This window comes from Ammodytes marinus (assembly GCF_949987685.1).
Source record: "Ammodytes marinus genome assembly, chromosome: 23".
In the NCBI taxonomy this organism is placed as follows: domain Eukaryota; kingdom Metazoa; phylum Chordata; class Actinopteri; order Uranoscopiformes; family Ammodytidae; genus Ammodytes; species Ammodytes marinus.
Genome location: NC_137227.1, coordinates 9,709,336 through 9,737,297, shown reverse-complemented (window position 1 = coordinate 9,737,297; position 27,962 = coordinate 9,709,336). Strand labels below are relative to the sequence as shown.

The following is a 27,962-nucleotide window of genomic DNA, read 5'->3' as shown; positions in this document are numbered from 1 at the left end:
TGTTATTCTCCCCTCCTCCATAGTCGCTCTTATTTCCCTCCATCTCCGCTGCTCGCTCAGTGCTCGGACGTTGCGTTGAGGTGTCCGGATCCGAGTCCCGCTCTTGGGGTTAATTTGAGGAAAGTCAGACGACATACACTCCGTCAAAAGACAGTCTTATTAGACCATTTAAATTGTGACGACAGACATTTCATCGCCTTTGTGCAGTTGTTCCTGAAACTACAGCAAAATGGATCCAATGACTCAGTCCGCCCAGATATCATCGTCGCAGGGGTTTGCCGATGGACAAAATTCTGCTGCCAAAGAATCAAAGCCGTCCGGTAAGAGACAGCCTAATGTCATAGCCTACTTAGCTAGCTTAATATTAATTTAACCCAACGTTTTCCTAGTAGGCATTACAATCCGTGTGTTTTGTTTTTATGTAGGCCTACATGCATATTATTCGTTTTATTGGTTTAGGCTTTGTCAAGTTCAAAACGCAATATTTTAACGTCGAACTGTACCCATTGTTATGTACAGTCCGTTCTTCCCTTTTAGTTTGACTGTTGTTGGCGTGCGCGTGCTTGTTTAAGCTTGTTTCAGCTCTTATACGAAACACCTGTGGTAGTGAACATATCTACACAAACTGCTCCCCACCAGGCCCCATGTGGCGTCGGCCTGCCCCTGGTACACCACCTCGCTGTCTTTATACAAAAAGCCCTTTTACGAAGCCGTGAGTTTGAAGTGGCCCTTTGCTAATAAGCAGCGGAGGCACAGACTGTAGCCATTTGTGTTGTGGAGCATGATTCAAGACATTTAACTGCACGGTACATTTTGACAGCCGAATGCACGTTTACGTCTACGCAGTGAAACAGAATAATGGGTTGACACAGCTTACTACTGCATGAGCAGCGTTATCAGAGGGAGACAGCGTGATTAGCGGGGATAATTTAAAAATAATTAAAAAATAATAATTCAAATACGTTCGTCCTAGTCCATTTGATGTGAGCCCAACCAAAATCGGCATACTAATTGCTGTTAATATAGTCTTGCATCATGGTGTACTGGGTGGGAATGTTTGCTGATGGCTAAATTAACATGACATGATAGTTTTTTGCAATAAGATTTGGGGTGACAAAGCATTTATCGATACTCAACGTTGCAATGCTCTGCAGTGCAGCTGCATTGTTACTGGGCAGCTGCCAGTCATAGGGGAGGACCTCTTAAAGGCGCAATGCCCCCCCTTTTTTTTGCGTCGGTGGCTCGACAATGGTGACAGAACAACACAACGCCTGAAAACCTTCAGCTAGCTACCATCATTGATTTTTTTTGTCTAATAAAACCGAATAATAAAAAACTATACTATCACCACTCCCATTGTCGTAATCGTAGGCCTAGATTTTCAGGCTACACAGTCTAGACGCGCTGCATTGGAACAAAGCGACAGTGTGGTCTCCCAGGGCCTTTATTGACAGGTTAATGTGAAGCAGGGAGTGGCAGTTTCACCATCAGTAACGGTGTGTGTAGTGTGTAGGCAATCTATGCGTGTATTTTATAGATAAGAAATCCATGCATACTCCAGCTTCTATACGTTTTAGAGCTTAAAACCTTTGGAATCCACGTGCTAGTCATGAAAAGGGTTGTAGGCTTTATAATTATGGCACGTGTTCACGGGAGTGAGTGGCTAAGGCAGGGTGTGACACATGATGACTCACTGACTTTCAAGTTGGTCTTTTACTTGGATAAAATGAAAAAGACCTAAAGGGTTTCTAGAAATCTATTGGGACACAAATATTTTACCAGAAAGCATTTTAAGCCATTATTTTTTCAAGCTTCCTATCATATGGTATAGGTCGACAGTTTATGATTCAACAATGACCATATTATACTGATGATCTATGCTAGGTTAAATATTAAGGACAGCTCCACTTTGTCCCAAATGATTAGTAGTCTCAAGCAATTTAGAAATGTTGGTGCGTTCACACAGCTGGGCAGAGGTGGCTTTTTATGAGCTTCTGTCGGAGCTAGTTTTCCTCTGCCATGGCTATAATATCAAGCAAGCCTTAAAAAACATGGCTGTGAAAATAAATAATTTCACTGTCATGTCCAAATTCAGAATGATTGTTTGTTTTTCCAACATTCCATGATAGAAAAGAGTCATTGTTTTCCATAAACCTTTGTCATTACAGCACTGCTGCTGAGTCACCTCGAAACATGGACTTTGAGTCCCACTCTGCATGCACATATACGACCATGTCTGTCTGTTGATGTCATCTTCCCACTCCCAAATACTTTAACCTTAACCTATTTGCCATGTTTGGCAATGGACATTGCTTTTGTGTTTTATTTAAATAAATAAGTCAAAGGACTGGTAAGGGCAAGAAGAATATGCAAGCTAGGTTAATATGCATAGTTTGATTATTCTCAAATAGATCCTTTACTTCAACTATAAAAAGAACCAGACCTTGACGGGAAACAAGCTCATAGCAGAGCCATATCTTTAAGCCAAATTCCCCTTTTTTATGAGTTTTCAGATCTACCCCTGTTTTTAATTTGCGTTTTTTATAGAGATCTTTAATTGAAATGTACATTAGGTTAACTTCAGTCTATAGCTGCCATGGCTACCAGATGGACCTCTCCAGCCTCCATAGCTGAGCTCATTCCACTGACTTGCACACAAATGAGTGACACTAGTCACAAAGGAAGTGGCACACTTCAAAATGAGGACCTCATTTCTCAAACTACATTGCATCAGATTTTCAGACCTAGGAATCAATGGTATTCTTGGATTATGTGTAATATCATAATGACAAACAGTTGAGTGTTTGTGATGAGTCAATTAAACTAAATAATGCTGATTGCAGCAGTAATTCGTAGCTCACTGTTTAGTGACTACAGTTTTATGTTCAGTGTAACAGCTGTTTCTGTGCCAATGTTTGTCACAGGAATGTTCTAATATGAGCAGACTAACATTTTAAATTGCTGGAGGCAACAAACCCAACCTTAATTTTTTTTTCTCTCTGCTTTGGCATTTTTTTATGCAACCTTCTATCATTTTGTCTGAGTTAACGTAGCTCTTAACACACATTTCCTGGCTCAACCTGCAATCTGACTGGATAGAAAAGGTTACATGCAGAAGTGGGGTTTGCTTTCTTTTGGCAACATTTTCAGTCACCTCATTGATTTTCACCTCATTGTCGTCAGTGTTTAATGAACCCATATTTCAGTCATTTACAGTAACATGCTGTTGATTTATTGATTAAGGCAGTAGCTAACCACTTGAAAGGAAGGCACACAAGCAAAGCTTTAAGGAACACTGAGTTCTTCCCACCTCTCTAACACTCTCTGTCTTGCCAAGACAACCCTCCTCCCTCCCTGCACTGCCTGCTGGAGCCGACCATATCCCTGAGGTCACACAGGCAATCAGATAGCCCTCAGAGGTGGACACTGACAGTGCATGATGGCTGGAGCACCAGGGTGGGGATGACCAGCATTGCGGACCTACGGTAGCCCCACCCTGCACCATCATCACCTCCACTAAATAGATGAGCCTAGAAACCCAAGGCCACAGTAGCCAAGCGGACCGCCAACTTGTGTGCGTCGATGCCAGCTTTAACACAGAATAGCTGTGGTATTTGGAATGTAGAAAGCGACCGCATGAGAGGGCAGTCTAACCCTTGTCCTAGATTCCAAAAAAAGATCATGTATACAATTTGATTTAGCATGAAGCTGCATTAGAGTGGCTACGAGAAACTTTCCGTTTGTGTTCATTCTTGCAGTATCAGAAACATTAAAAAGTTCCTTGTAGCTGTGTTAATATTTTATAAGAATTTAATCATTTAAAAATGTATCCATCGACTATGTTTGTGAAATGGGTTCCTTCAATGATATACCTAATATAGAGAATTTTCTTTTTTTACAGTCCCCCTGAGCTCCACAAAGATATTTCTCCTCCTTTGCTATTTTTTTTGGTCGTATCAAGCACAGTTAAGCCTCATTCCCAGCCCATACAGGCAGATGTTTTTAGCTAAAAATGCTCTGGTGACCTGACTATACACGCCTCTTTTCCAAGCACCAATCAGCACACATCACAGTTGGTGAATAGCTTCTGAAGAAAGTGGAGCTTCTAGAAGCTAATGAGCTGGGCAAGTTGTACAATGGCTAGAAACGACATAAAATGTTTCTCGGAACAATTTTTTATTAGGTCAGATTTTTATGCTTCTTGGCTGCCAATGGACAAATAACTTAGTGCTGCTTTAAAAACATGTATCTTAACCTCTCTGTTATACTGCTATAAAACATGTTTCTTAACAACTGTTATACTCCTGTTATGTTTTCTTGTTCTCTGTTCAAAGTCACTTGCATTCCAACCATGTGCAGTCTGCTTTATATCTGTATGTTGGTGTGCGTTTTGTTTTATTTTCTACACTGTTACATTAATCATATCAGAGAGAGAAACGTATTCCTATGAGTATGTGCTTTTTGTTATATCTATAAATATATACAGTATATATAATACAGATGTCAGTTTTGTTGACTTGTGACTCATTCTGCACAACAGAAAATATTTCATACTGGTGGTAGCATCACGAAAGTCATCCTATATTAAAAGACCTCTTCAACATCACCCAAGACAAGTGCTGTGCAGAATAGGCAGGGATTATAACTCCTAGTCCTATAAATCACACAGATGTCAGTTTTGTTGACTCGTGACATTTGTAAAAAAAAAAATGTGTGACAAATGTGTCAACGCATTTTTTTTTGAGCTTGCTTCGTGGTTAGAAAGTGTAGGTGTGGCTTGTTAAGAGGGCAACAGCCGTGTGAATCTGAGAGAAGGAATGCTGTGCTGCAAGGCCACACCAACCCTAAACCTGAGCTGAACCATAGGGAGACTCCACACCTCCCTTGGTAAACCCGAACCTGTTGCTCATCTTTAATCCTCACTCGCCAATGACTGAAGATATTACTCAATTCCAACCCGTCTGATGACAAAGGAGAATGATGTTTGAGCTCTTTACCTTTGTGGCTGAATCCAGAATGCAAGAGGTTATGTCCCATAAAAATGAAACAAATGGTTGTAAAGTTACACTATTTGGCCAAAGTTTCCAACTCTTTTGGTTTGAGGCTTTCCACCATAGGTCAGACACTGGCCACAGGATTTGTCCCTATTCAGACGGAAGTGAAGCTGTGTGGTTGAGGTGAAAAGGTAGGCGTGCAGGCGTTCAGCTAACCCATAAAGTGTTTGATAGGGTTGAGGTCAGGGCTCTTGGCAGGTCATGGCGGGTCAGTTCACTCACAAGAAACAGAGTAGCTTTTTCTATTTGGAGCTTGCTTTGTGCACGGGGGCCCTGCCATGTTGGAACAGGAAAGCGACAAACACAAATTGTTGACATGATTGTTGGGAGAACTACTGTCTAAAACAAAACACATTTGTTTGCTGCAGCATTAAGACTGAGAGGCCTGGACCATGCTCTGAAACCTCACCAGACCAAAGGTTATGTGACAGGGATGTTGGACAGGACTGAACACCTGCCATTGACAATATCATTTACATTAAGTCTTTGTTTCCTGCTTGTTTCTATTGTAGCAACATAAACCGTGCTAGGAGCACTAAAGACAAAATGGTGGTCTTTCTGGTCGTAGTTGTTTTGTGCGAGGCTATTCTGTTTGCTCATAGCAACACTAAAGCAAAGTGAAAAGTGCTTGTTTTGTCCTGACTAAACTGTCTTGGTCATGTTTGTATAGCAAATATAAGTGCATGTGTTAAAGTATTGAAGGTTCACTGAAGTAAACAATGACAGCATATGCATGGGGCATCTCTGATAATATAAGTATTTCTGGTCCTTATTTGAAGTAGTTATATACATATATACCATGTAGAGTTGTTAAGGCTGGATAAGTAACTTCTTGTTTTTCTCTTGATTGATTGTCCTTTGTTTGAATTGGTGCAGTGGATAGGAGTTATTTCTTCTTTTAGGATGATCATTCTGCTGTCCTTTTTATTTTTTCAGATTCCTTTCTTTCCTCTTCGCCTGTATCTCTCATTCAGTCTCCTGAAGGCAAGTGTATGGTTCTCTTACGCTGCTCGCCTGCTCACTCCCTCTGTCCTGTACGCTCTCTCTCTGGCCTGCTGCTGTACTGCTCTACTTCATCCCTCTTTTCTAGTGCCCCTCTCCTGCTCATAAAGAGCCCAATATAAATAGAATGAACCTGCAGAGAAAACCCTAGTGCAGTCCAGTCATAACCCCATCTCCTTTCCTGGCTCGGCTGCTCTCTACCCTCCCCTCCTCCTTAAAAAAACATTGTCATGCTCTTCCATCAGTTTCCGACACTGCTGACCGTCAGTTGCTGCACTAATTGCTAGGCAGGCAGCAGAGTTGACATATGGCGTTGGTAATTTTCTTTCACCTCCCCCAACACCCCCCTCTGTAACTTGAGATGAAACCTTTCTAGCTCATGCCCTGAATAGAAATATTGACAGGTTTCATTGTTAGTTTGTTAGGGGAATTTGTCTAAGCAGCAGAACTCAACCAACAGAGGTTATAAAGATATTTACAAATATCGAATGGGCCAGAGTCGCGTGCAAAGTGGTTGATCAAATTGGCATTCATAACCAACAGTCACCACCTCAAATTCGAAACCGGTATTGTCTTTTTTTTCTCCTTCCTCAAGGATTCTTCAGACACAAAGAATTAGATGTGTAAAACCATGCCTCTGCAGCTGCTAGCAATCTGATCCACTTCAGTCTTTACCGCCTGCTAGTGAGCATTATTTAGGTCAGCAGAACTCACTGTAGGTTCAAGATAATCCCAAGATTGCCACCTTATTTAAAGAAAGCAGAGAAGTTCAAGTTCACATTGTGCGCACAAGAGCAAAAACCTAAAAATGGATCAGGTTGGTGTGTCCCAGGAGGTAGTCCTTCCTTCCTGTTGCCCCAGTATCCAAGACACCCCCCCCCCCTCACCCAGTAGCAACCGGGCCCTGGAGGATGAGTGGCACTGGAGAAATCAGCCATAGGCCTGGGCCTGCCATTGCCTGCGACTGCTCATTTGCCAACCACCCTACTACCTGCTTTACGCTTTGTAGGCTTTGTGCATGTCTCACATCTTTGCTTAAGCATTCAAATTAGGGTTTCTTTTACTAGTTTCACTTCATTTTCAGATTATTTTCTTCTGGGATTTTTCTTTTTACCAGTATTAGAAATCCTTGCTAATTCAAACAAATGGTAGCCAATACTATGAAACTAGTGTTGTGTGTTAAATATTGACGTAGATATAGATTACGGTAGATGATATCATCAGCCACAAAGAATTCCTTGTCATACATTACCATTACGCAATTAAGTCACAAGCAACCTATTCACTCCAAGATAGGAATGGCAGGGCAAGACTCCACCCTGTGGAATTTGAACTCGGACTCGTGCTGCTCAGCAAAAACGATCTAATTTGCCTTATGCATTGGTGTTTTATCAGTGAATCAATACCTGGGGTTTCAGTGTAAATGCCTACATTGTCTTTTAGTTAGTCATTTTGGGGTGTACCACTTTATTACACGTAAAGTTAGTGAAGAAGTTGGTACCGTGCTAGAATAGTTCCTGGGTGATTTTCTTTTTTTTATATATATTATTGTAGAGAATACAGTTATTTATACCTCAACTCATTTGTATCAAAATAATCTTAGCTCAAGGTACAAGGTAAATAGAGGCCCATTAATAATCAAAGTTTAAGTAAAGCTTTATCTGAATGTTCTTAAAAGACACTACTGAATTATAGTCCCTCTGGAAGTCTTAAGTTCTAATGAAGTAGCCCTGAGCCTGTCTTACATCCGTTGATGCGTTCTCAGAGCACTAGCTCTTTTGGAATTTGTTTACTAGTACATAGCCAAAGGACAACAATGCTGTTGGCGAGATGGAAAGTCTATTCATGTGGCCTAGTTTGAACAAGGAGTTGTATTGTGGTGCAGGGGAGGTGGCAGTCCTATCCAAGACAAAGTGGACCAGTCAAATGGGCATCAGTGGAAAAGTCTGTCTATACAGTGGCAGGGGAGGAGTGGGGTCATGGGATTGTTTTCACAACACAGCTAACATTGTAAGGTCATCTGGACCTAGCATCAACAGCAAAAACTAATGGATCTCAATATATGTTTTTTAAGAGTGCTTGCTGACTAAAAGCTAAATCACATTATATACTTTAGTGGGTGGAGGTTGCCGTGTGCTGATTGAGCTGGGCAGCTGATGGTCATTTCCCAATATAGCTAACAATTCTCTGTCATGATGCCTTGATGTTAGGTGTTGAAAATGACATGGAAGAGCATTGGTGCTTAAAGATAACATTTGATTGTTGGCACAGTTGTTTTTAAAACATCTTTGGCCTCCAGGGTAGCTTGGGGCCACATGGATTGGAAGGGTGACCCTGCCTGTAAAAGCCTTCTCAACTGTGTGGCGGACAAAATGGTGCTTGGGGGTTTACCAGTATTACAGTAACTAAGGAGGCAAATCCTGAAGTTTGCATAATATAACTTTACATTTAAGTTGTCTTGGAAACATATTTTATAGTTCATAGAATATTAGGTTTAGGCAGTGATCTACTTGCTGTTGAAGAGCATGGATGCACTGGGAGGATAGCTTTGTCTGTCAAGCAAGTCTATTTTATTAGAATTTATCTGGTTTGTCAATATGGCATGTTCCTTCGTCGCATGTCCATCTCCTCATTGTTTTGAAACATTTACAAAAAGGCTTAATTCCTTTTCAAATGTTCCCAGCTATCTTTAGCTATATATGTCACTGTGTTCACTGACATTTTATGTAGTGAGAATGGTGTCTGTAGAGCCTTTTGCGCTGATGAGGGGATCACTGGTCAGCTTGGGCAAAGTTTTGTAATACTTTTTATTTGCACATCCTTAGTAATTTAACAGTTGGCATTCTTTTAAGCTCAGAACTCAGAAAAATGATTTGGTTGTGCGAACTTTTATTTCTTTGGTAATGTTTATTTATGGTAAAACACCATTGCAGGGAAGACACTGAACGGTTTCTTTTCAAATATTACCTTTCAACTGTCCTTTTTAACCGTTGGGTGAGGTAGTCAACTAACAAGACCTTGGGAAAATAGTACAGGCTGTTTCGTCTCTGACCTTTTTGGGTTGTTTTTTGAGATGCCTTTTAGATCTCAGTTGTTTGATAGATTTGTATTATTCCATGGTGTTCCCTTTTTGAAGGCGTTTGTCATAGTCACCACTAGCAACTGCCATGAAGTTACTGTGAAGACATTTACTTACCTTTGCAGCATAAGTGGCATTTGTATTTTATCTTCTGTACATTTTTTGCAAGCTAATACATTACAGGTATTAGCTGAGTGTTATATGGAAGTACTAATAATAGTAATTACATCTTTCCCCTACACTTTAATTGACAAAACAAAGAAACGCTTTGCTTAGACAAGGCTCTGATAACATGAAACTAAGAAAATGGTTGATACAGTTCTATGCTTGAGTTCAATTGACTGGAAAAATCATATATCAAACACAGTGACATACTATCGCTAAATGTATTCTAGCTACATCTGTGAACAGACCAGAGTTTTCATATTTAAAACCTTTTCAATATGTTGTAATGACTCAATAATTTATTGATAAAATACTGTTCAGTTTTCACTGAGCCCATGAGTGTATTTTTAGGCATATACAATTGCTATACAAATTACAATTTAAATATTCCACATAAGCACTTTGTGATTTAAAAGAATCACGAGTCGGCAGGATTTTTTTCTTTTGCTGCTTCATCTGATCATTCAGATCATATAAGTTATCATACTGAGTTCGATAAGTTACAAACTGCATGCCAAAAATGAAGATCCCATTCATTATATGAATCTGCCTTACATTTCCATGATGCAATGCATGAACGCTTGGGCTGCAACATTAAGGCCTCGCTGAATAATAAAGTGTATAGGAGTATAGTGTGTGCAATTTATATGACCTCCCCTCCTTTTTCCTATTCGCTGCTGTTCTTGATGCATGGCAATGCAGACAAAAGAGTGGTCAAGGGATCTGACAAGTCCTGCGAAGGTGTAGCCACATCCCTTCGCTTTCCTTCTCAATCTTGCTCATTCACCCCTGGTAATTACGGGAGTGAATCAGGGCCGCCAGATGAACAACCGGACTCCCCAATAAAGACATCTCCTGTTTCAGAGCGAATAAAGGCACTGGAAGCTCTTGCTGCCAAAAAGAAGGAACCTGATTTTAGGAGTGATGGAGGTTTCTCTCACTTCAGAGACCGCCACCATGAGAAATCGCCCATTGAGACTCCAAAATCTCCCACTGACACCCCAAAATCTCCCACTAAGACCCCGAAATCTCCAACCGAGATCCCAAAATCTTCCATGGAGACTCCAAAATCTCTCATTGACAAAATAGTACCAACTGTCCCGACAAAAGTAGATTCAAATGGTCAGGAGTCACCGGAATCCCCATTTGAAGTACTAGGTGATGTAAGACAAGTGAATGAATTTGAAGAAACGGAAGAGTGGATGAAGGCTCATTTACCCCCTGTGCCAGACTTAGATGCTGTAGATTTAACAAAAGGCACCCTGACTTCAGGCAATGTTCAATCAAAAGAGGAGAAGAATACTGACATAGTTATACCTGATGCTCCTGCCGCCTTTGCTGGCGTCCCTGACGCTTTCGTGGACTCTCCTGTTGAAACTCCAAAGCTGAAGGATGAGTTCATTGATGAACATAAGGATGCATGTGTTGAGGAGGAGACTGAGTTTGATCTTAGCTTTTTGCCAACAGCTTACATGTGGGATCAGCAAGAAAAATCTGGTGTCCAGGCTTCATCAAATCTTAACTCGGTGCTTCCAGATTCACCTGCCCCTCCTACTGGCTTTGGCTCCCCATCTGCTCCAGTCTTCCCACCAGTTTGTACGGATGTTAAACAGAATGTTTCAGACGAGAAGAAGCTCCCTTGGACTGGAGACCTTGAACCCCCAGAGGCAAGTGAAGCGGACAGCTCAGGAGAGTCAGATGATACGGTCATTGAAGATGCTCTTAGTACATCTGTTCCTCCTCCATCTACTCCAGCAATTTCAAGTAATCCTACCACAACCCCTGCTTACGCAGCTCCCAATCATTCAAATGAGGAAAACATTCCTCCACCAAAGTCTGAGAGGAAGCTAATGCAGGTTCCTACTATTAATGTTATTGAAACTGATGATCCAAATTACAGTGACGATGAGATGGAAATGGAACTTGAAGTAGAGGGAGATGAGGATTATGAGGTTGTGCAAGACTTGGCCAGAGAAGCTCCAAAAAAAACAGAGCCAGTGGACATTAAAAATGAACCACAAAAGACACGTCCCTTAGAAACTGAATTCATAGAAGGCTACTCTCCACCATCCTCACCTGTAGACTCTGATGCTGAATACTCTCCCAAACACAAGATACTCAAATCTCATCAGGAATTTGCTTCAAAACCGGAGGCTCTACTTAATCAAACCGATTCAAAGGACTCTGCATCAGGCGCCCCCCCTACACAATCAGAGACCACTTCCTATAAAGTAAATGATGAACCCAACCGTGTCATTGACATAAATGAAGAAGTGGACTCCTCAGACAATAAAAACCTGACAGCTGACAGACAAGATATCCCTGTCAAACTTTGCAAGACTGATCTTGTTTTCGTGGAACAACCGTCTTACACCCAATCTATAGTGGATGAAAAGGGAAACACAGCTGCAAAAGATGCTTATATGGATATGGCTCCCCTCTCTAAGACCAGCTTCATGCAAGATGATATATATGACAGACAATCTTTGGATTATGATTATGATCCATCCTCTCTCTTGGATGACATTGACGATAAAGGGCTTAACAATGCTAAGGAACGGTTTCTTTCTGATTCATCTCCAATCCATGTTGAAACACTAAATGCAAGCATCGAAAGTCTTCCTCCAGAGAACAGTCAAAATCTGACAGATTTCACTTCAGATGATGATGCCCCTTCTAAGCCAGTTGCTCAACCATCTTTAAGAGATTATCCGGAAAACCCATATTCCTCTTTCCAAAGTGAGACACTAAGTGGGATAAATGAGCAAGATTTTAATAACACGATTACTGCTGACATTCCAACAGATAACATGGCAAATGGCAACTCTCTCCCAGCACATGAAATTGGCTCAAAGATCCAGCAGGACACTAAAGCAGGACACAATGCATTTGACACAACAAGCAACCTAGAAAGCATTGACAATGACGGATCAGTTGGAGAGCCTACAGATAGCTTTGTGGAATTCATGCGAGAGTGCCTGAAATCAAGGCAGGACCAAGAATCTGCCGATGCATACCCTGGTGTTTCCTCTAAGAACAAGGTCTGCGAAACAGGTTTGCCTCCTTCCCAGTCCCCTCCAACCATGGTGATGGATCTTGAACAAGAGCAGCTTACTATCAGTGCCCTCAAAGAGCTGGACAGCAGTCGAGAGGAGGATGAGGAGGCGGCAGCGGCCCTCCAGTCAAAGGTTCCCGACCAGCGCAAAGCTGACCCCAGTGGAACATCTGTACAGGAGTCTACCTTTACCTCATTTCCTAACCCTCCATGTTCCCCAAGCAACCGTGTGTTGGACAATACATATTCCAAAGAGGTAGAAGCCATCGATGAATGGGTGGCTGAAGCTTATCATCTTGCTGAGCATGTCTTGACAGCAATACTAACCCACTTATCAGGTAACCCCTCTTCTTTCTGGGCAGTAGGCCTGCTAACCTCATGCACTCACCTCAGATGAACCCCTTTTCTGACTTGCACCTCTTTAAACTACTTAGTCCTTTTTTTCAAAAAGGGTTTATTTGTTTACTTATCACTTTACTTAAAACAGCTATTGAATGCAGACACATCTTTTTGAGACCATCTGCTTTTTACGTTCTGTGGAGTATTGCCAGCCATTGGAAACATGGTAGCCACTTCCTGTCACCCGTCGGCCAGGGGTTATACTTGGTATGCTTAAAATGAACAAGGTCGGACACATCTAAATTTAGAAGTGTTTATACCTGTTCTTAAAACCAGCGCTTATGAACTCTTTACATGCATGTTTGAAAGGCGCTTTAACCAGAGTAATGCCATTTCTCTTTGTTGATCCCCCTGGCAAAGCCAAAGTCACATTACGTTCTCCACTTATTTAGCGCTTTCCCGTTTTTTTTTCACAGACCCAAAGCTCTTTACATTGTTTTGTACACATTCCCCGAATCAAACACGCATTCATACACCATAGCAGCAGCTACCAAGCTGGGTGCAAGCTAACTATTAGGAGCAATTTGGGATTCAATGTCTTGCCCAGGGACACGTGGGGGATCGGACCACCGACCCTGAAATCCAGTGGACGACCGCTCCACACGCTTCACCACAGCCGCCCTATATTATCAATATGAAATGGAATAGCCGCAGGAGGTTTAGGCTAAAAGCCTGTTCAATGAATAACACAATATCTCCTTTTCTCGTACAGTACTGGGCTTCTGTTTTTTTGTTAGTTATTGACCAACATAAGCGCTTATAACTATACTGCTGTTTTTGCTGACAATATTTTCCGTCCAATATGTTGGTCAGTCTTTAAAAGAATTGCAGTTGTGAAATGAAAGACATTTCAATGGCATACAGTTGTTTATCATTATTATAATGACAATTGGTTCATCATGCCACAACTTTCTACAGTGTTTATTGTTTATAAATCCTTTGGATTATCTCAAAGTGGAAGAAAAAAGATCTGTCGGAGCATTGAGTAGTTTTGTAAATACAGTAGATTATTTTGATCATGAGCATAGTTCATAATCATCTGGCACACAACAACATGACACGAAGACTCTAGTATAAAAACTACAACATGATGGCGATATCTGAACAGCAGTGCGGTAGCTGTAGCAGGTTTTCTTGTGTGACAGTGTCTAAATACCTGATTTAATAAAGGAAAGAAAGTGATGATATTGCTGGATATCATATTGCCCACCCGGGGTCAAAAGTTTGTGGCAATTGTGTCAAGTAGTTGGTTACATATGCATCTTTCGAACTATATAAAACCTTTTGTCTTAAGTCATATTGGGCTCATTTGATGGTATACTAAAGCTGTAGAAACCCCAGTTATCGGAGGTAAGTCTGCTCATATTAGAACATTTCAATGAGGAAATATGAGCGCAGAGACAGCTGTCACACTGAACAGGGAGCCACAGTTCTCAAACTGTGAGCTGAGAATTACTTTAAGTGTATGTGCTGCAATATAGCTTGAGAAATTAGGTCCTCACAATTGAAGTGTGCCACTTCCTTTAGTTCTAGTGTCACTCGGCGGTGGAGTATGCTATACGGACACTAAGGCTGCATATGATCAAATGATCACCATTCCATTTGAGCCTTTGACCGTCTCCTGCCCTCTGTCCTTTACAGCTCGGCAGTGGTCCATTGACAGTTTGTGGGGCTTTAAATATGGTGTCCAAGGATTGGCTTGCAAGAACCTTGGAAGTCACGTTGTACAGTCAATCCCCAGTGTCGGGTTTCTGCCTTGATGCAGCTTTCCACAGCACACTTAATAAAGACCATTACATGATGTAAAGGCATGGTGCAAAAAAAGTGATACAACATTGCATATCTGAAAGCCACTGAGGTGCATATTACTAAGGTCAAGTAATATGTATTTTGGTTGTCGAAACCTATGCGTCACACAGCTGAATACTTCTCTGCAAAGTGCAAACATGATTACCATTCCAAAATCACATGCATAAAGGCTGGTATGTAGGCAGTAATCCTAGCACGTTCAATGTTATGTCTACATACGATGAATACTTAAACTTAGAGTTGGCACACCAGAGGACACAGTAGGGTTGCTCAAGCAACCGGAAACTAGTGGAAGTGTGCAGATGAGGCATACAGCAAATGTCATCCATTAAGCTTCATCAAAGCTAATAAGCTTGTTAGCAGTGCACATTATGTAATTGTTTGCTATTTATAATATAATAACTTGGTGTTGAAGAGGATGCTCTGCTCTGTGGTGTTCTGTAGTGGAGACGGTGTTGTTGAATTCTCCCCCGCCAGACATGAGCTTGTGCTATTTTGGTGTTTCTCTACAGTGCTGCTCCACAACTCAGTAGGTTATTACGCGGGGTACATTTAGCTTGGTGAGTTTGATTCAATTAGTGTTACATTTGCTGCAGGACCATTACATTTTGTCCTAAGAACCAGGTTTTTAAAAACCCTATTGCAGCCACCTGTTGGCGAAATCCACACAGTGGTAGCAAAAAGTGATTCTCTACATTAATTTGTGTTCCAGTTCTAATACCAGACTTGTTGTTAGGGCTTACCAAGATTAGTTTAAATCAAGCAGCCAGTTTGGGTTCCGAGATGTGTTAATCTTCTGTATGAAGAAGACGCCGTCTGACATGGACCTTTTTAACGTCTTGTTTGTTAGAGTGTTTTAGTCAGAGGCAAATACGTCTGTCAGGATTTTTAATGGGGTCACAAGAAAAATGGAGCAAGGTTTACACGGGCATAATGGTGTCTTACTTAAAATAAGCTAATTGCCAATTATTCCTTTGGAACAGTAGTAAGTAGTTAGACACCCTGTATCTGTAATGTATCATGGCCTGAAAACCAATGATGGGGTAGCAAACTACTTTTCTCTCAACAGCCAGTTTTTTAGTGAAGAGGCTTTTGGTAAGCCCACTGTACATTAAGTAACAAATAGCTCACATATACAGCAATACATGCAGCAAGATGTGTAAATGGGCAATTTTTAGGAACATTTTCACCATATCAACTTATCAATGCTCCTTCAATGTAGTGTTTACATCTTGTTATGCCTTCCCCAATTGATGCTGCATTCCCATAGGTCTGCAACTAACGATTATTTTCGTAGTCGGCTATTTATTATTATTTTTGTATTAGTCGACTAATCACTACAAGATGTAAAATAAATATGTTTATGCCGTTTAATTCAACCATTTTGTCACTCCAAATATAATCATTAGTAAGAGAATATCATGAGGGATATACCGCTCCTTGTTCTTAACCTGCTTTTAGTAGTTTCAGCAATCTCCTTCCTTGTTTATTTTTTTTTTGCTTTACGCAGGCCAATAATTAGACCCTTTTGAAACATCTTTTCTACACGCACGGCATATGTCTTCTGACGTGTCTGTTTAAGAAATTAGAAGCTCCTCACTGCATCAGTAAGGGTTCAATAATTTGTTGCCACTGCAGTTTTTGAATGATGGGAGGGCTCTTACGTACTTGCTTAGTAAGGAGGTGACTTTTCTTTTTGCCAGGCAGTGTATGTTTCCAACCAACAGTTCAAAACCCAAAGATATTCTCGTCACAAAGCATCAAATCATCACATTGAAGAAGCTACAAACACAAAATGGTTGGAGTTTTTTTCTCAATAGATTATCAAAATGTGATCGACTGATCAAATAATTGACTATGTAGCCCGTTATTTCATTAACTTTATTTTACTGGGCAACTGAAAGTTACTGAAATTTTGGTCGTTTGATATTGGTTAACCACCAATTGAGAGGGAACATTGGTCCTGAAAGTTCACTGATGAAATCTTCTACTCAGATGGTATGTACTAGGCATGTCTTGGCTTTAACTATAAAGTGTTATTTTGTCACTAATAGGGGGTTTAGAAGGGTGCATCAGGGTGTGTGTGTGTGTGTGGCTTTAAGAGCAGCATGCAGCATAGTGAAAGCAGGCCACTGCGCCTCAGCACAGTAGAGCCAGGGCGAGAGGGACAAAAGAGGGCTTTTGGCTGCCTCCCTATGGGTACCGACAGCAAAGCATGCTGGGAGGACACACACACCCAAGAGTTAGGAAATCCTGCTCATTGCTGTGGTCGGATAAAAACATTAAAACTCCAAGGAAGTCAACTTTGTTTCCAGTTGGAGCTTCGTTTAGTTCATTGTTGTTAAGCCAGATTGGCATGATAAGAATAATTGCTTGATAATAAAGAGTAATTATTGTTTAAAGTGATTCCATTTAAATTTAACCCCAAATGTAACCGTTAAATGCCGCTGTGACTGCCATAAAATGGTAAGACGCCAGAATATGGAATGAACAACTGTAAATATAGTCAAGTAGATACTGAATTTGAATGATTGTTGGAACTATTTTGTTTTTGAGCAGACTGAGATGTTATGTTTTTTTGCTAACTGAGACTAGCATTGACAACAAAATGAGGGACAAAAAACATTTCTGTGTGTGTGTGTGTGTGTGTGTGTGTGTGTGTGTGTGTGTGTGTGTGTGTGTGTGTGTGTGTGTGTGTGTGTGTGTGTGTGTGTGTGTGTGTGTGTGTGTGTGTGTGTGTGTGTGTGTGTGTGTGTGTGTGTGTGTGTGTGTGTGTGTGTGTGTGTGTGTGTGTGTGTGTGTGTGTGTGTGTGTGTTTTATGGTAAATTTTCAGTCTGTAGTTGGATTGGACTCCATGGTACTGAAAGATGTTTCTAACGTTCTGTTCCCCCATCGTGTTGACATGCTCTACATAAGACATTCTCTGACTCAGTTCTAAGTTGAACTTCTCACTGCTTCAAAATGCCAACTCACAGCCAGGAACTTGAAAACGAATCTAAAGGAATTCAAATCCCCTCTGCATTCCATGTGGCCAAAACCTTCAGTTATTTATGCTTTCTGGAACAACTGTTATTTTAGATTTTCTATTGCAATGGAGACTACAAGAGTCCTTAGGCATCCCTTAGATCAGCCCATGTGGTTTCTCCCTCACTTATGCAAGTCTTGTTTAAATACCCTCTTTTTCTCCACGCTGGGACAAGGAGTGGTACTTTAAGAGTGCCAACCCATTCCAGCATTACATAACCACCTTGTATAGAGGCTATCACTTCTGCATGCATAACTTCTCACACGACATGCATACCAACATTTAATGAGCATCAATTGGCCACATCAGTTAGTTATTCTTAACTGCAGATTGTAAAGGATATTTATGGCACATGTTAATGTTTTAGCGGGCCACAGTGGCACAGTAGGACTTTTATTTTTTTTCTAGAACTGGCTTATACTTTTCCATTGAAGAAAATTATTTTATCCAGAATTCAATACCTGCAAATAAAATGCAACATGTACATTCTCATAAAGGTAGAAAACAAATTGAAAATTGTTTATTTCATTTAGGAATTTACTTTAAATAAGTGCTTTTCAAAATGAATTTACTAGGGGTGTCACAATCTGGAATGTAAGTCGGAAATTGTTTGAAATGATGTCATGATCTTTACTTTCGAAATTTAAAGGTGGAATCAACGATTTTGAAACAAAATGATATAGGAAAAAACTCCTGCTGGTTTTTTTGGCTGACTATTTATCAACAATTTGATCATTACCAATGATCACAGCCAGCTGTACTTAAAAATAAAAAAAGGAATAATATAAATTTAAAAAATCGGAAATCTAATCAAGGATTTGGAGAATTATGACAATCCTATGTATTAACACATTCCACCTAAAACACTGCAGGAAATGCATTAGTTAAAAAAAATTAAAAAAATTGTTACTGGTTCCTAGACTATTCATGTAAATGTAGCTTTAGGACAACCTAGTATATTAAAACTTGATAACCACCATATTTAACTGTAGGCCAATTCTGATCAAGTAACTGCCAGTCTAACCCCCTCCCCTTCCGCCTCCTGTGCAGTGAAGGACCTGGTCCACTGGCGAGACCCCAAGAAGTCGGGCTTGGCGTTCGGCCTGTCCATGCTGATGCTGCTGTCCCTGGCAGCCTTCAGCGTCATCAGCGTGGTGTCCTACCTGCTGCTGGCTCTGCTCTGTGTCACCATCACCTTCCGCATCTACAAGTCTGTGGTCCAGGCCGTGCAGAAGTCCAGCGACGGACACCCCTTCAAGTAAGAGCACATCCTCCCAATACTGCACTATGACCTTTTCACACTTGCTTGGGAGATTTGACCTGGGTTTGATAACAGGGTACTCCGTGCTGTCATAAAAGCATTGAATTTAATTTTCTCAAAAAAAAAGCCCTTTTTAAAAGAACGTTACCGAGAAAGTTTTGATCTTCCTTTCCAAAATGGGTTATATAGAATACTGTCATCACACATAAACAAATAGTTAATTTTTATGTATTCATACTAGGAACAGTTGGACCTGAATTTGTATTTCAGTTATAACAACCTACATCATATTCCTAGTTTTTGTGCAGTTAGTACAGAGGAATTAACATCTGCTTTTATTAAAAACAGGGGAATTCTAGATGAAGCAATGTACTTCATAATTAACAACTCATCATCCACTTGAGTTTCAGAACATCATACTGACTGGAAGGGGGGGTTATGAAATTAAGACATCTGCAGAATTGTCCAAGTTAAGCCATTTGTATTGATAAGCAAACCCATAAACCTCACATAATGGTTAGTTTTTCCTCAAGGTTTCTTCATTGGTATTTTAAGACGTCATACAGAATGCAATGCGGATACAATTGGATACATAATTTTTTTTTTTTTTACATTTTTCTTTATTGAAAGTTAACCTGGTTATGTGTTTTCTTGTATCACCTTCCCCTCCTCTTCCTCCTCCTCCTCTTCAGGTCCCTGATAGATAAGGATGTCAGCATTCCCCCGGAGACTTTCCGTAAGCACGTGGACTCCAGTATGTCCTACATTAACCGAGCCTTGAAGCAGATGAGCCGCCTCTTCCTGGTTGAGGACCTTGTGGACTCCCTGAAGGTGAGCTGGCCACAGTTATCCTGGAATTTATTCATTTCTTTTTGCTTATAATGGGAATCTATTTCCACTTATTTGGTGATTTGATGGTGGTGAACACATTGGCCCAAAGTATCTCATAGGTTTAACCGAGTAGAGATCTTGTGTCTCTGAAGGTCATACTTTTCATACTCATCGACCCATCCTTGTGCAGTAGACACCACTCGTATTACTAGTCAAGTTTCAGACACAGGTGTTATGTCTCATTGTGAAGGTGGCAGAGCTATGCAGGTACCAAACTCTGTTTAGGAACAATAAAGTTAATTGTATAATTCGCCCCTCCCTAACTGGTGCAACAACACTAACAGGAGAAACAGGGAGCTGCCATTGAAGCTTAGTCTGTCCACACCTACACAGCGCTCAGAAAAAGGTCTCATCAGGCTGTGTAGGCGTGGAGCAGCATATTTTAAACAGTTTGCTTTATAGCTGCTTTTGTTTCATAACATAAACTCTTGCCATTGTAGTCAAGCGTTTGTTGCCTGTAGTATTAATGATTGTACAGGCTACATAAACAATATGACTAGATTTAGCCCAAGTCTGAACTACAAAGCATTTCTATTGTGGGAGAAAATAATTCTGACTTATTCTTTACACATAGACAAGCCAGATCAACATGACTGTTGACAAGACAGACATAGAACAGAAGAAAGTCAGCTTTGTCTCTTTATTACAGCAACCACTGGCCTCAAATAGCTGTTTGAAACAAGCTATTAAAACAGCGGATATTAAATTTGTTATATTTTGTATTTTCTCATCTGTGAAAGTTTTAACTTGTATTCCGCATATTGAACATTTCCATATAACTCCATCAGTACAGCTTGTCTTTTAAACATACACTTTAATATCCACTCAGGCTTTCCAGTCACTTGCTGTAAAGCCACTGTAAAGTAACCTCAACATGGTGTTTCAAATTAAAAGCCTCCCAGTGACACACACTTGCGGATTTTGTCATTTTCTGTCGCTTATAGTACCATGTGTGCATGTATAGTACAAATAATTCCACCCACCGTCAGTATGTTCAATGGCCTTGTAAATTCAAAACGTGTCTTAAATAACAGTGCTGTTCACAGTTTGATGTCATTTAGCTAAGCAGTGGTTTGTTGTCCTATAAATGTTTCACCTCTCTGACTCTCCCCGTGGGCTTCTTTGTGTGTGGCTCTCCCCAGCTGGCTGTGGTCATGTGGCTGTTCACCTACGTCGGAGCCGTCTTCAATGGAATCACCATTCTCATCCTCGGTAAGCACTGTGGGAACCAAGAGTCAGGCCACATTCACATTCAATATGTTCCAGGAAAAATGTAGCTTTCTGTTTTTCCCATGTTCATGCCCACATGCAAATTTTTTTTTTTATTTATTTATTTTTTTTAAACCCCACCTTAAATGTAAAACGCAGCACAGTCACCTATTGAGACAGAATCGTACATAATATAGAATGCTTTTCAAGAAAGGAAGTATGTGAGGTTGCAGGCTGAAGTCTCCATTAGACCATATTATTCCTTGCGTGTTTTAATGAGGCCATCATGCTCATTTAGTCTGAGATGGCTCAGAGGCTAGAAGGTTGTAGAAGGAGTGGTGACCAGCAACCACAGTGTACAGCCCCATGATGGGTGACGCCCATGAAGGCAGCACACACTAATGGTCCACTCCTCTGGGCTCCAGAAGTTTGCTTAACATATTTATTTGAACCTGCCAAATAACAGGTTATGATATAGTTTGTATGCATTATCTAGGTTTTAACAAAATCATTTAAATTGTAGTCTTAATTTTTCCTTCATGCACTTCTACTGGAAATTCTATTTAGTATCATTCATATCTTCAGCTTCAAAGGAAATCAAGTGATCGATAAAGCATCCAGTAACTGGAATATATATATTCAGTCACACAATCAAATGAACAAATGTGTAAATACATTTAAGAATGTATAAATATGTTCTGTGTATGTGTGCGCATGTCAAACAGACTGGAAACAAGTGCTGACCTAAATCTGTGGATTTCCATTTTAATATTCATTTAATGTACAGTAAATCTGTTTTCGTCGTTTCCCTCACATGGTCTCTCTTTCTCCTGTCCTCCAGCTGACATCCTCCTCTTCTCTGTTCCTCCCATCTACGAGAAGAACAAGGTGAGTGTGTGTGTGTGTGTGTGTGTGTGTGTGAATCTAATGACAAACAGAGAAGTGATGTCATCATTGGTTAGTCAACATGGCGGCCAGCAGTGGCTCACTGAATGACTCCAGTCTGCATCACACACTGAAGGCTTTCTACTGCCCAGCTGCTCACAAGATCAAGTCATTTCACTGTTAAGACAAATAAGGACCATCAGCAGCATGTTAATGCACATTGACTTTTTAAGCTTGGGGAATTGTAAAGATCAATTCTATTTTTGTTGGTGTCATTTGCAAAGCCTTTTATTGGGCACAGCCTATGATTTCTTCACCAAGTTTATGCCTGGACTAATGTCTAGGGCTGTGCTTAAAAAAATCCATGCAGCAATATATTGTGATATCTATTTTTGTGATATCTGTATCATGTCGTGAGCTCCAAAAATTTATATTTTTCGGAGATAGAAAATATATTTTTTAAAAGGGTTGTGAAACTTCAACATTTACCCCCGTAGATGTCGCAGTACTGCTAGCTACCTGGAATAGCCAGGTCTTGAATTTGAATAAAATTGTTATGACTTAATTTGTTTGGTGAATTATCAAAATAATGCGATGTGATTTATTAAGATCATCCAGATTGTACACAGCAAGACATATTTCGGCTCAGTTTTTACATTTTCAGTGAACTATGTGGAATATCGCAATATGCATCGTACAGCAATGTAGCGCGCTATATTATATTGTGACCCATGTATTGTATGGTTAAAGGCCTACTTCACCGGTTTGAATATGAAGGTGTATTGAATTCTGAGATCCTATGTAGTATAAATGTGCAAAAAAAAAAAAAATCGGTTCATCCTAGCCTGAGAAAAGGCAGAAAGAGTGTTTTTTTTAACCCTATATTTCTCTTTCTCGTGACATCACAGAAAGAGAAATATAGGGTTAAAAAAAAAGTACTTTGTAAATATTACTGTGATGTCACAGTAAAAGACATCACAGTAATATTTACAAAGAAAGTTTTTTTTTAACCCTATATTTCTCTTTCTGTGATGTCACGAGAAAGAGAAATATAGGGTTAAAAAAAACACTCTTTCTGCCTTTTCTCAGGCTAGGATGAACCGATTTAAAAAAAATTCGCACATTTATACTACATAGGATCTCAGAATTCAATACACCTTCATATTCAAACCGGTGAAGTAGGCCTTTAAGTCCTTGCCAATACCAGCCCTACGAATGTCCTCACAGTGCTTTGTTCTTATGTGTTGATACTCGGTTGGTATCTAATGCTGAGTTTCAAATGTAAAGATTGGTTAAGTTGATACAGAACTTGTCAGTTGGTATCACTATCCAGCCAGCCATTTCCTGCCACTAATCTGGCTCATGAATGTGGTGGTAGCAAGCTAAACATAAAGTTGCCCAGACGCCCCTCTCACTCGCTTCCGACTCCTTCTAAAGCTTTCTCAGGCCACATGGAATTATAATCCCGTTAACTTGTTCTGGGTCTCTCCTTGCATCCCCTCTAAATTAGATGTTTCCACACTTCCTCCACAATATGAAGTGTGATTGAGCATTGCTTTCCCTCCCAGCTCTTTGTGTATGTCTGAGCTCCTTAACCTGTTTAGCCTGAGGTATGCTCCAAACAATGTAGTCCCTACTACGGTCATCTGACCATGTCTACTGTTGTGCTACCTGTAATTTATGGCCATTGTTCAGGAATCATTTTAGCCACTGGCATCTGTGATTTCATTCTTTGATTGTCAGACTTCCTGGCCGCAGGTTAGTGGAATGTAGATGGACTGGTAAATCAGGAGCTTTGCCTTGAGGCTCAGCTCTATTGATGATTCACAATGTCTACATTACTGCTGAGACTGCTTTAATCTGTCTCGAGAGAGAGCACTTGACTTTAGAAGATGCTAACACAACACAATACTTAGATTGGTTGTACATTAAAGGTGGAGTCAACGATTCTAGAGAACACTTGTCAGAAGCACTTTTTGTCAAAATCGGTGAATATCTCCACACGATCCACTACCTGTCTTAACTGTGTGCACTGACAATAAATCCAGTTCATATGCAGCCTAGGTTTTGTAAAGTGGTATGTACAGTAAACAAAGGGGCCACAGTAGCTAGCAATATGCCCATTTATATAGAGTGCAGGCTGAGTATTAACACTGGATTTAGCGTGCTGACAGTACATTTAGGTAGCAGATTGTGAGGAGATATTCACTTGATTTTTTTATTGATTTTTTTGACAACAAACCACTGCCAGAATTGCTGACTACACCTTTAACCGGATGTCTTGTCGTAGTAAACCAATGTGCTAATAAGATTTCAGAATTATGCTTTGCTTGTTCTAAGTAACAAGATTCAGAATAATACTTACCCTCTCTCTCTCTCTCTCTCTCTCTCATCTCTTCTCCTTCCAGACCCAGATCGATCAGTACATCGACGTGGTGCGCACTCAAGTCAACAGCACAATGGCAAAGTATGTCAATCCAATGAGTGTGTTCTACATTATCATGTTGCATTGCAGTGTAGCTTTCATACACCAGTCCAGTTAATTAAAGTTCCAAGATTTCCTTAACAAACTGTTTTGCTTTCTCCGCCTAGGTTGCAAGAGAAACTTCCCGGAGCTGTGAAGCGCAGCAAAACGGAATGAACCAACACATGATACGATAACCTCCATGTCACCAACATCATCCTCATGTCCATCATAAAGCCCTTTGCCTTCTCTCCCCTTCCCCCTCTCTCCATACAAACCCCGCCGCCTTTTCCCCAGTCTAACCCCTCCCCCCTACTCCATCACCCATCAGCCACCCTTACTACACTGAATTGTTGCTAGGTAGAAAAATCTCTGAGCTACTCGATATTCAATGTAAAAAAAAAACTACTGCGCAGCTTAACTTGCAAGCATTAAAAAAAAAAGAAAAGCGTCAGGAAGCACGTCACTACTAGCCAGGACGTGATGTCAACGCCCTGACTGTCTGTCTGTTTGGGGGTGTGTGTGTGTGTGCGCCCCGGGGAATGGAGGCAGGGTCGAGTGAGTGAACTAGACTGAATCTATGACCTGGTTTAAGTCGTGTACAGCGAGCAGAGGGTTCGACGATGGCTGTGTTGGGTCGCAAAAAAAAGAGCAAATGTCTGTAACTTCAAAACCACACACTTCCCTGAAAGATAAATGGCTCATTTTAAGATGAAAAAGTAACTAAAATAAAATAAAATAAAATAAAAAATCAATAAAAACAGAGCTTTTGGGTGTTAATGCGGCTAGTTTTCTCCTGCTCTCTTGCTCTTACAGGTGTTATATGGATAGATGTGAATGAAGCTGGTAATGGGGTTTGCTGTTACTGATGGGCCTGTTTTATTGAGTTTGTTTCCATTCCCCATGCCCAGGCACTTCTTCTCAATGTAAGTTTCTGCAATGCACTGAACTTTTTGTCGTTTTTCAAACCCGTGGGCAGGTTGAAATAAAAGGATAGGAACTCTGAGCCAGCTGTAATGATTTGGTCTAGTTCACCCTCTTTGGATCAGATGCATCTTTTGAACAGTTTTCTTGTATGTATATATACACTTTAAGACAGGCTCTCTCTGCTGTATGGAACGTGTTAGCCTCGCTTTTTATATTCAAAAGAAACCCTTCCCCTCACTTACAGCAGTCCTTACTCCTTTTGTTGCACCTGTCGAGCCCTCACAAAATCCTCTGTAAATTTAGATTCTTCTCATCCCTACTTATTACTATTATTGATAATAATAATCATAGGACGGCTGCTTTGACTCCCTACTAGCTTGACAACAGCATTGTAAGAGTTCTGTTTTAAGTGTCATTGAGTTTCCTAATTTTAAACTTGAGGTCTTTCAGAGGCCTCCCGAGAAATAATTCCTGATTGTTTGATAAGTTAAGAGATATACACTCTGTGTTGTGAAACCCTCAAATCCTCAAATGACTTCCCAGTTCGCTGTTGGTGAAAATAGGAGTCTAATATTGAACTGTTTCAACACTAAGGTCTAGAGTTGGCCGCCTGAATAAATATAGTGTTGACAGTGTTATGTTATCATTTCACAAAAATTCTGACGCAAAAGTGTGTACATGAAATAAAGAAAATGGCTAAATTTAATTCAAATAAATCTAAATTTTATTTATTGATTTTTTCCTTGAAATGATGCAGTAACAAATGTATTGTGATCCATTTAAAATGGAAATACAAATTTGTGGTTTTTGGCGAGAGTTGGCCATTCAGAGAAGCCCTGCTTCCTGCTCTCTAAATTAAAGCACGCTAATAGAAGCTGTCAATGTTAAAGCAGGACAGAAATGAATTATGTGATGGAATATGTGGGCATCAGTGAATGGAATAATAAAGAAATGATGACGTAAGTTTTAAAACATATGACTTCACTTTAAAGTGTGAAAATTAAACTTATTAAAGCTGAATTTGTAATTGGATGAATTTTTTGGCACATTTTAGATTCCGTACAAAACTCCAACTGCGAACTGAAAGCATGTTTAGAAGACGAGGGTTTAGTTTTTGAGCGTATAGCTGTGGGAATATGGATGCAGTTTTTGTGGGGTGGTTATTATATAGAGTTTCTATAGTTTTTTGGTTTGTCACTTTTTTTGTTCATTTTTTTTCTTTGACTGCCATGAAGTGCATGTCATAGTGTTAAGCTGGAAACAGATTCTCCCTCTTTCTATAATAGGCTGTATCATATTCTTGACCCTGACTTTTGTTTGTATGATTATTACTTGTGATTGTTCCAATGGTGTTTTTGAACTCAGTAAAAAAAACAGTCATATGTTGGCACTACTGCTACGTCTCCATATTGTTTTTAAGGGATAAATATATTGAAGTCAATTAAATGAAAAGTACGTTAGTATTGCTGTCCATTTCATTGTGCCCTGAACTAAGTTTGCACGGAGTAAATTTCCCCTCAATTCTGACTGGCAGACAATGGGAGAGCTTCCTTTCGTTGCCTCTCGATGCAGTAACTACTACTGCTCACACCTCTGCTGCATGCAGATGTCTTGGTTGACCCCTCATGCATGTTTTTTTATTTAAATTTTTTGGGGTGCTAAAGCCAAAATATGCAACGCTAATGTTGGAAATGCGTGCTGTTAGCTATCCACCCACTCATTTGGGCGGGTTATGATGAGCAGCAAGTTTCAGGCCTGATAATGTTATATGCATCCTGTTTATTTATTTGAATGCGGAGAAGTTGTATATTGTAGCTTTAAAAATACTTAAGTTTTCATTTCCATCTTAAAGCTACAGCAACACACTTGTGTTGGTTTGGTTTACAAAAAGGGTCAGTTCAACCAAATAAAAAGTAGCCTTCATTTAAAAAGAACAGCAACATCTTTTTCCCAAGGTGGTCACCAGTTTTTTGGGACTATTTCCCCTGTAGAAGGTAGTTCCAACGCTAGCTGTTCACTTAAGTCTGAAAACTCTTGATTTAATCAGATTGAATAGAATGTAAACTAAACTATCCGTGTGCTTGATCCCTCTGGAGATTGTGTTTTTAGTTGAACTGACTTTTTCTTTAAACCATCTACCTTCAAGCTGAACCTTGGTGTCAGCCTGACCTTGAGGTGCTTTAGAAGCTAATATTTCCATGTGCACAGCACCTTAAGTCAAACTGTAGCCTAGTTCAGGAAAGGCCATGCTAGCTCAGCTGTGTTAGCGTGCTACCAAGGCTAAATAGATCGCCACTTCTCCGAATTATATTTGGCTTATCTCTTTAGAGTGTAATATATAATAATTATAATAATAACAATAATATGAATAAAAACCCAACACATATTTGATCCTGTTCCCTTACAGCATGTTGCTTTTCTAATTTTTTTTTCTCCTTGTCTGTGTGTTATTGGTCGGCTATGGGAGTGTGTGTGGAAGGAATGGTTTTGAATTTGTTTTCTTTCTTCTTCTTTTTTTTTGTCTCTGGCGAGTCTTGTTTTGCTTTTGACTCTTTACTGGTATCTAGACGTTTGTTCACTAACATCAGCTCTGTTTTGTATTTGCTATATGACTTTAGTTCAATTTTTTGAAGCTTTGGGAAAGATGTAGGAAGAAAAAAAAGAAACTGAAAAAAAAACCAGTATGTGATCTCTGTACTGATGTCAAAGTGAAATTAATAAAAACACGTCAATGGA

At 40.1% G+C, this 27,962-nt stretch overlaps 1 protein-coding gene across 1 annotated transcript; it reads left to right on the top strand.

The window, feature by feature from the left end:
• Window positions 1-33: 33 nt before the first annotated feature.
• rtn3 (reticulon 3) lies at window positions 34-27,962 on the top strand. The gene is made up of 7 exons (XM_080051745.1): window positions 34-320; window positions 18,640-18,847; window positions 19,543-19,681; window positions 20,884-20,953; window positions 21,792-21,838; window positions 24,244-24,302; window positions 24,428-27,962. The coding sequence occupies exons 1-7, from the start codon at window positions 230-232 to the stop codon at window positions 24,474-24,476; spliced, it is 663 nt and encodes a 220-aa protein (XP_079907871.1). The 5' UTR covers window positions 34-229; the 3' UTR covers window positions 24,477-27,962.

What these genes read in the sequence shown, in the direction of transcription:
- rtn3 (XM_080051745.1), top strand. Translation starts at nt 230, where the DNA reads ATGGATCCAATGACTCAGTCCGCCCAGATATCATCGTCGCAGGGGTTT. An exon ending in CAAAGAATCAAAGCCGTCCG is followed by an intron (nt 321 to 18,639) that starts GTAAGAGACAGC and finishes CCTCCTGTGCAG; the next exon opens with TGAAGGACCTGGTCCACTGG. An exon ending in AGCGACGGACACCCCTTCAA is followed by an intron (nt 18,848 to 19,542) that starts GTAAGAGCACAT and finishes CCTCCTCTTCAG; the next exon opens with GTCCCTGATAGATAAGGATG.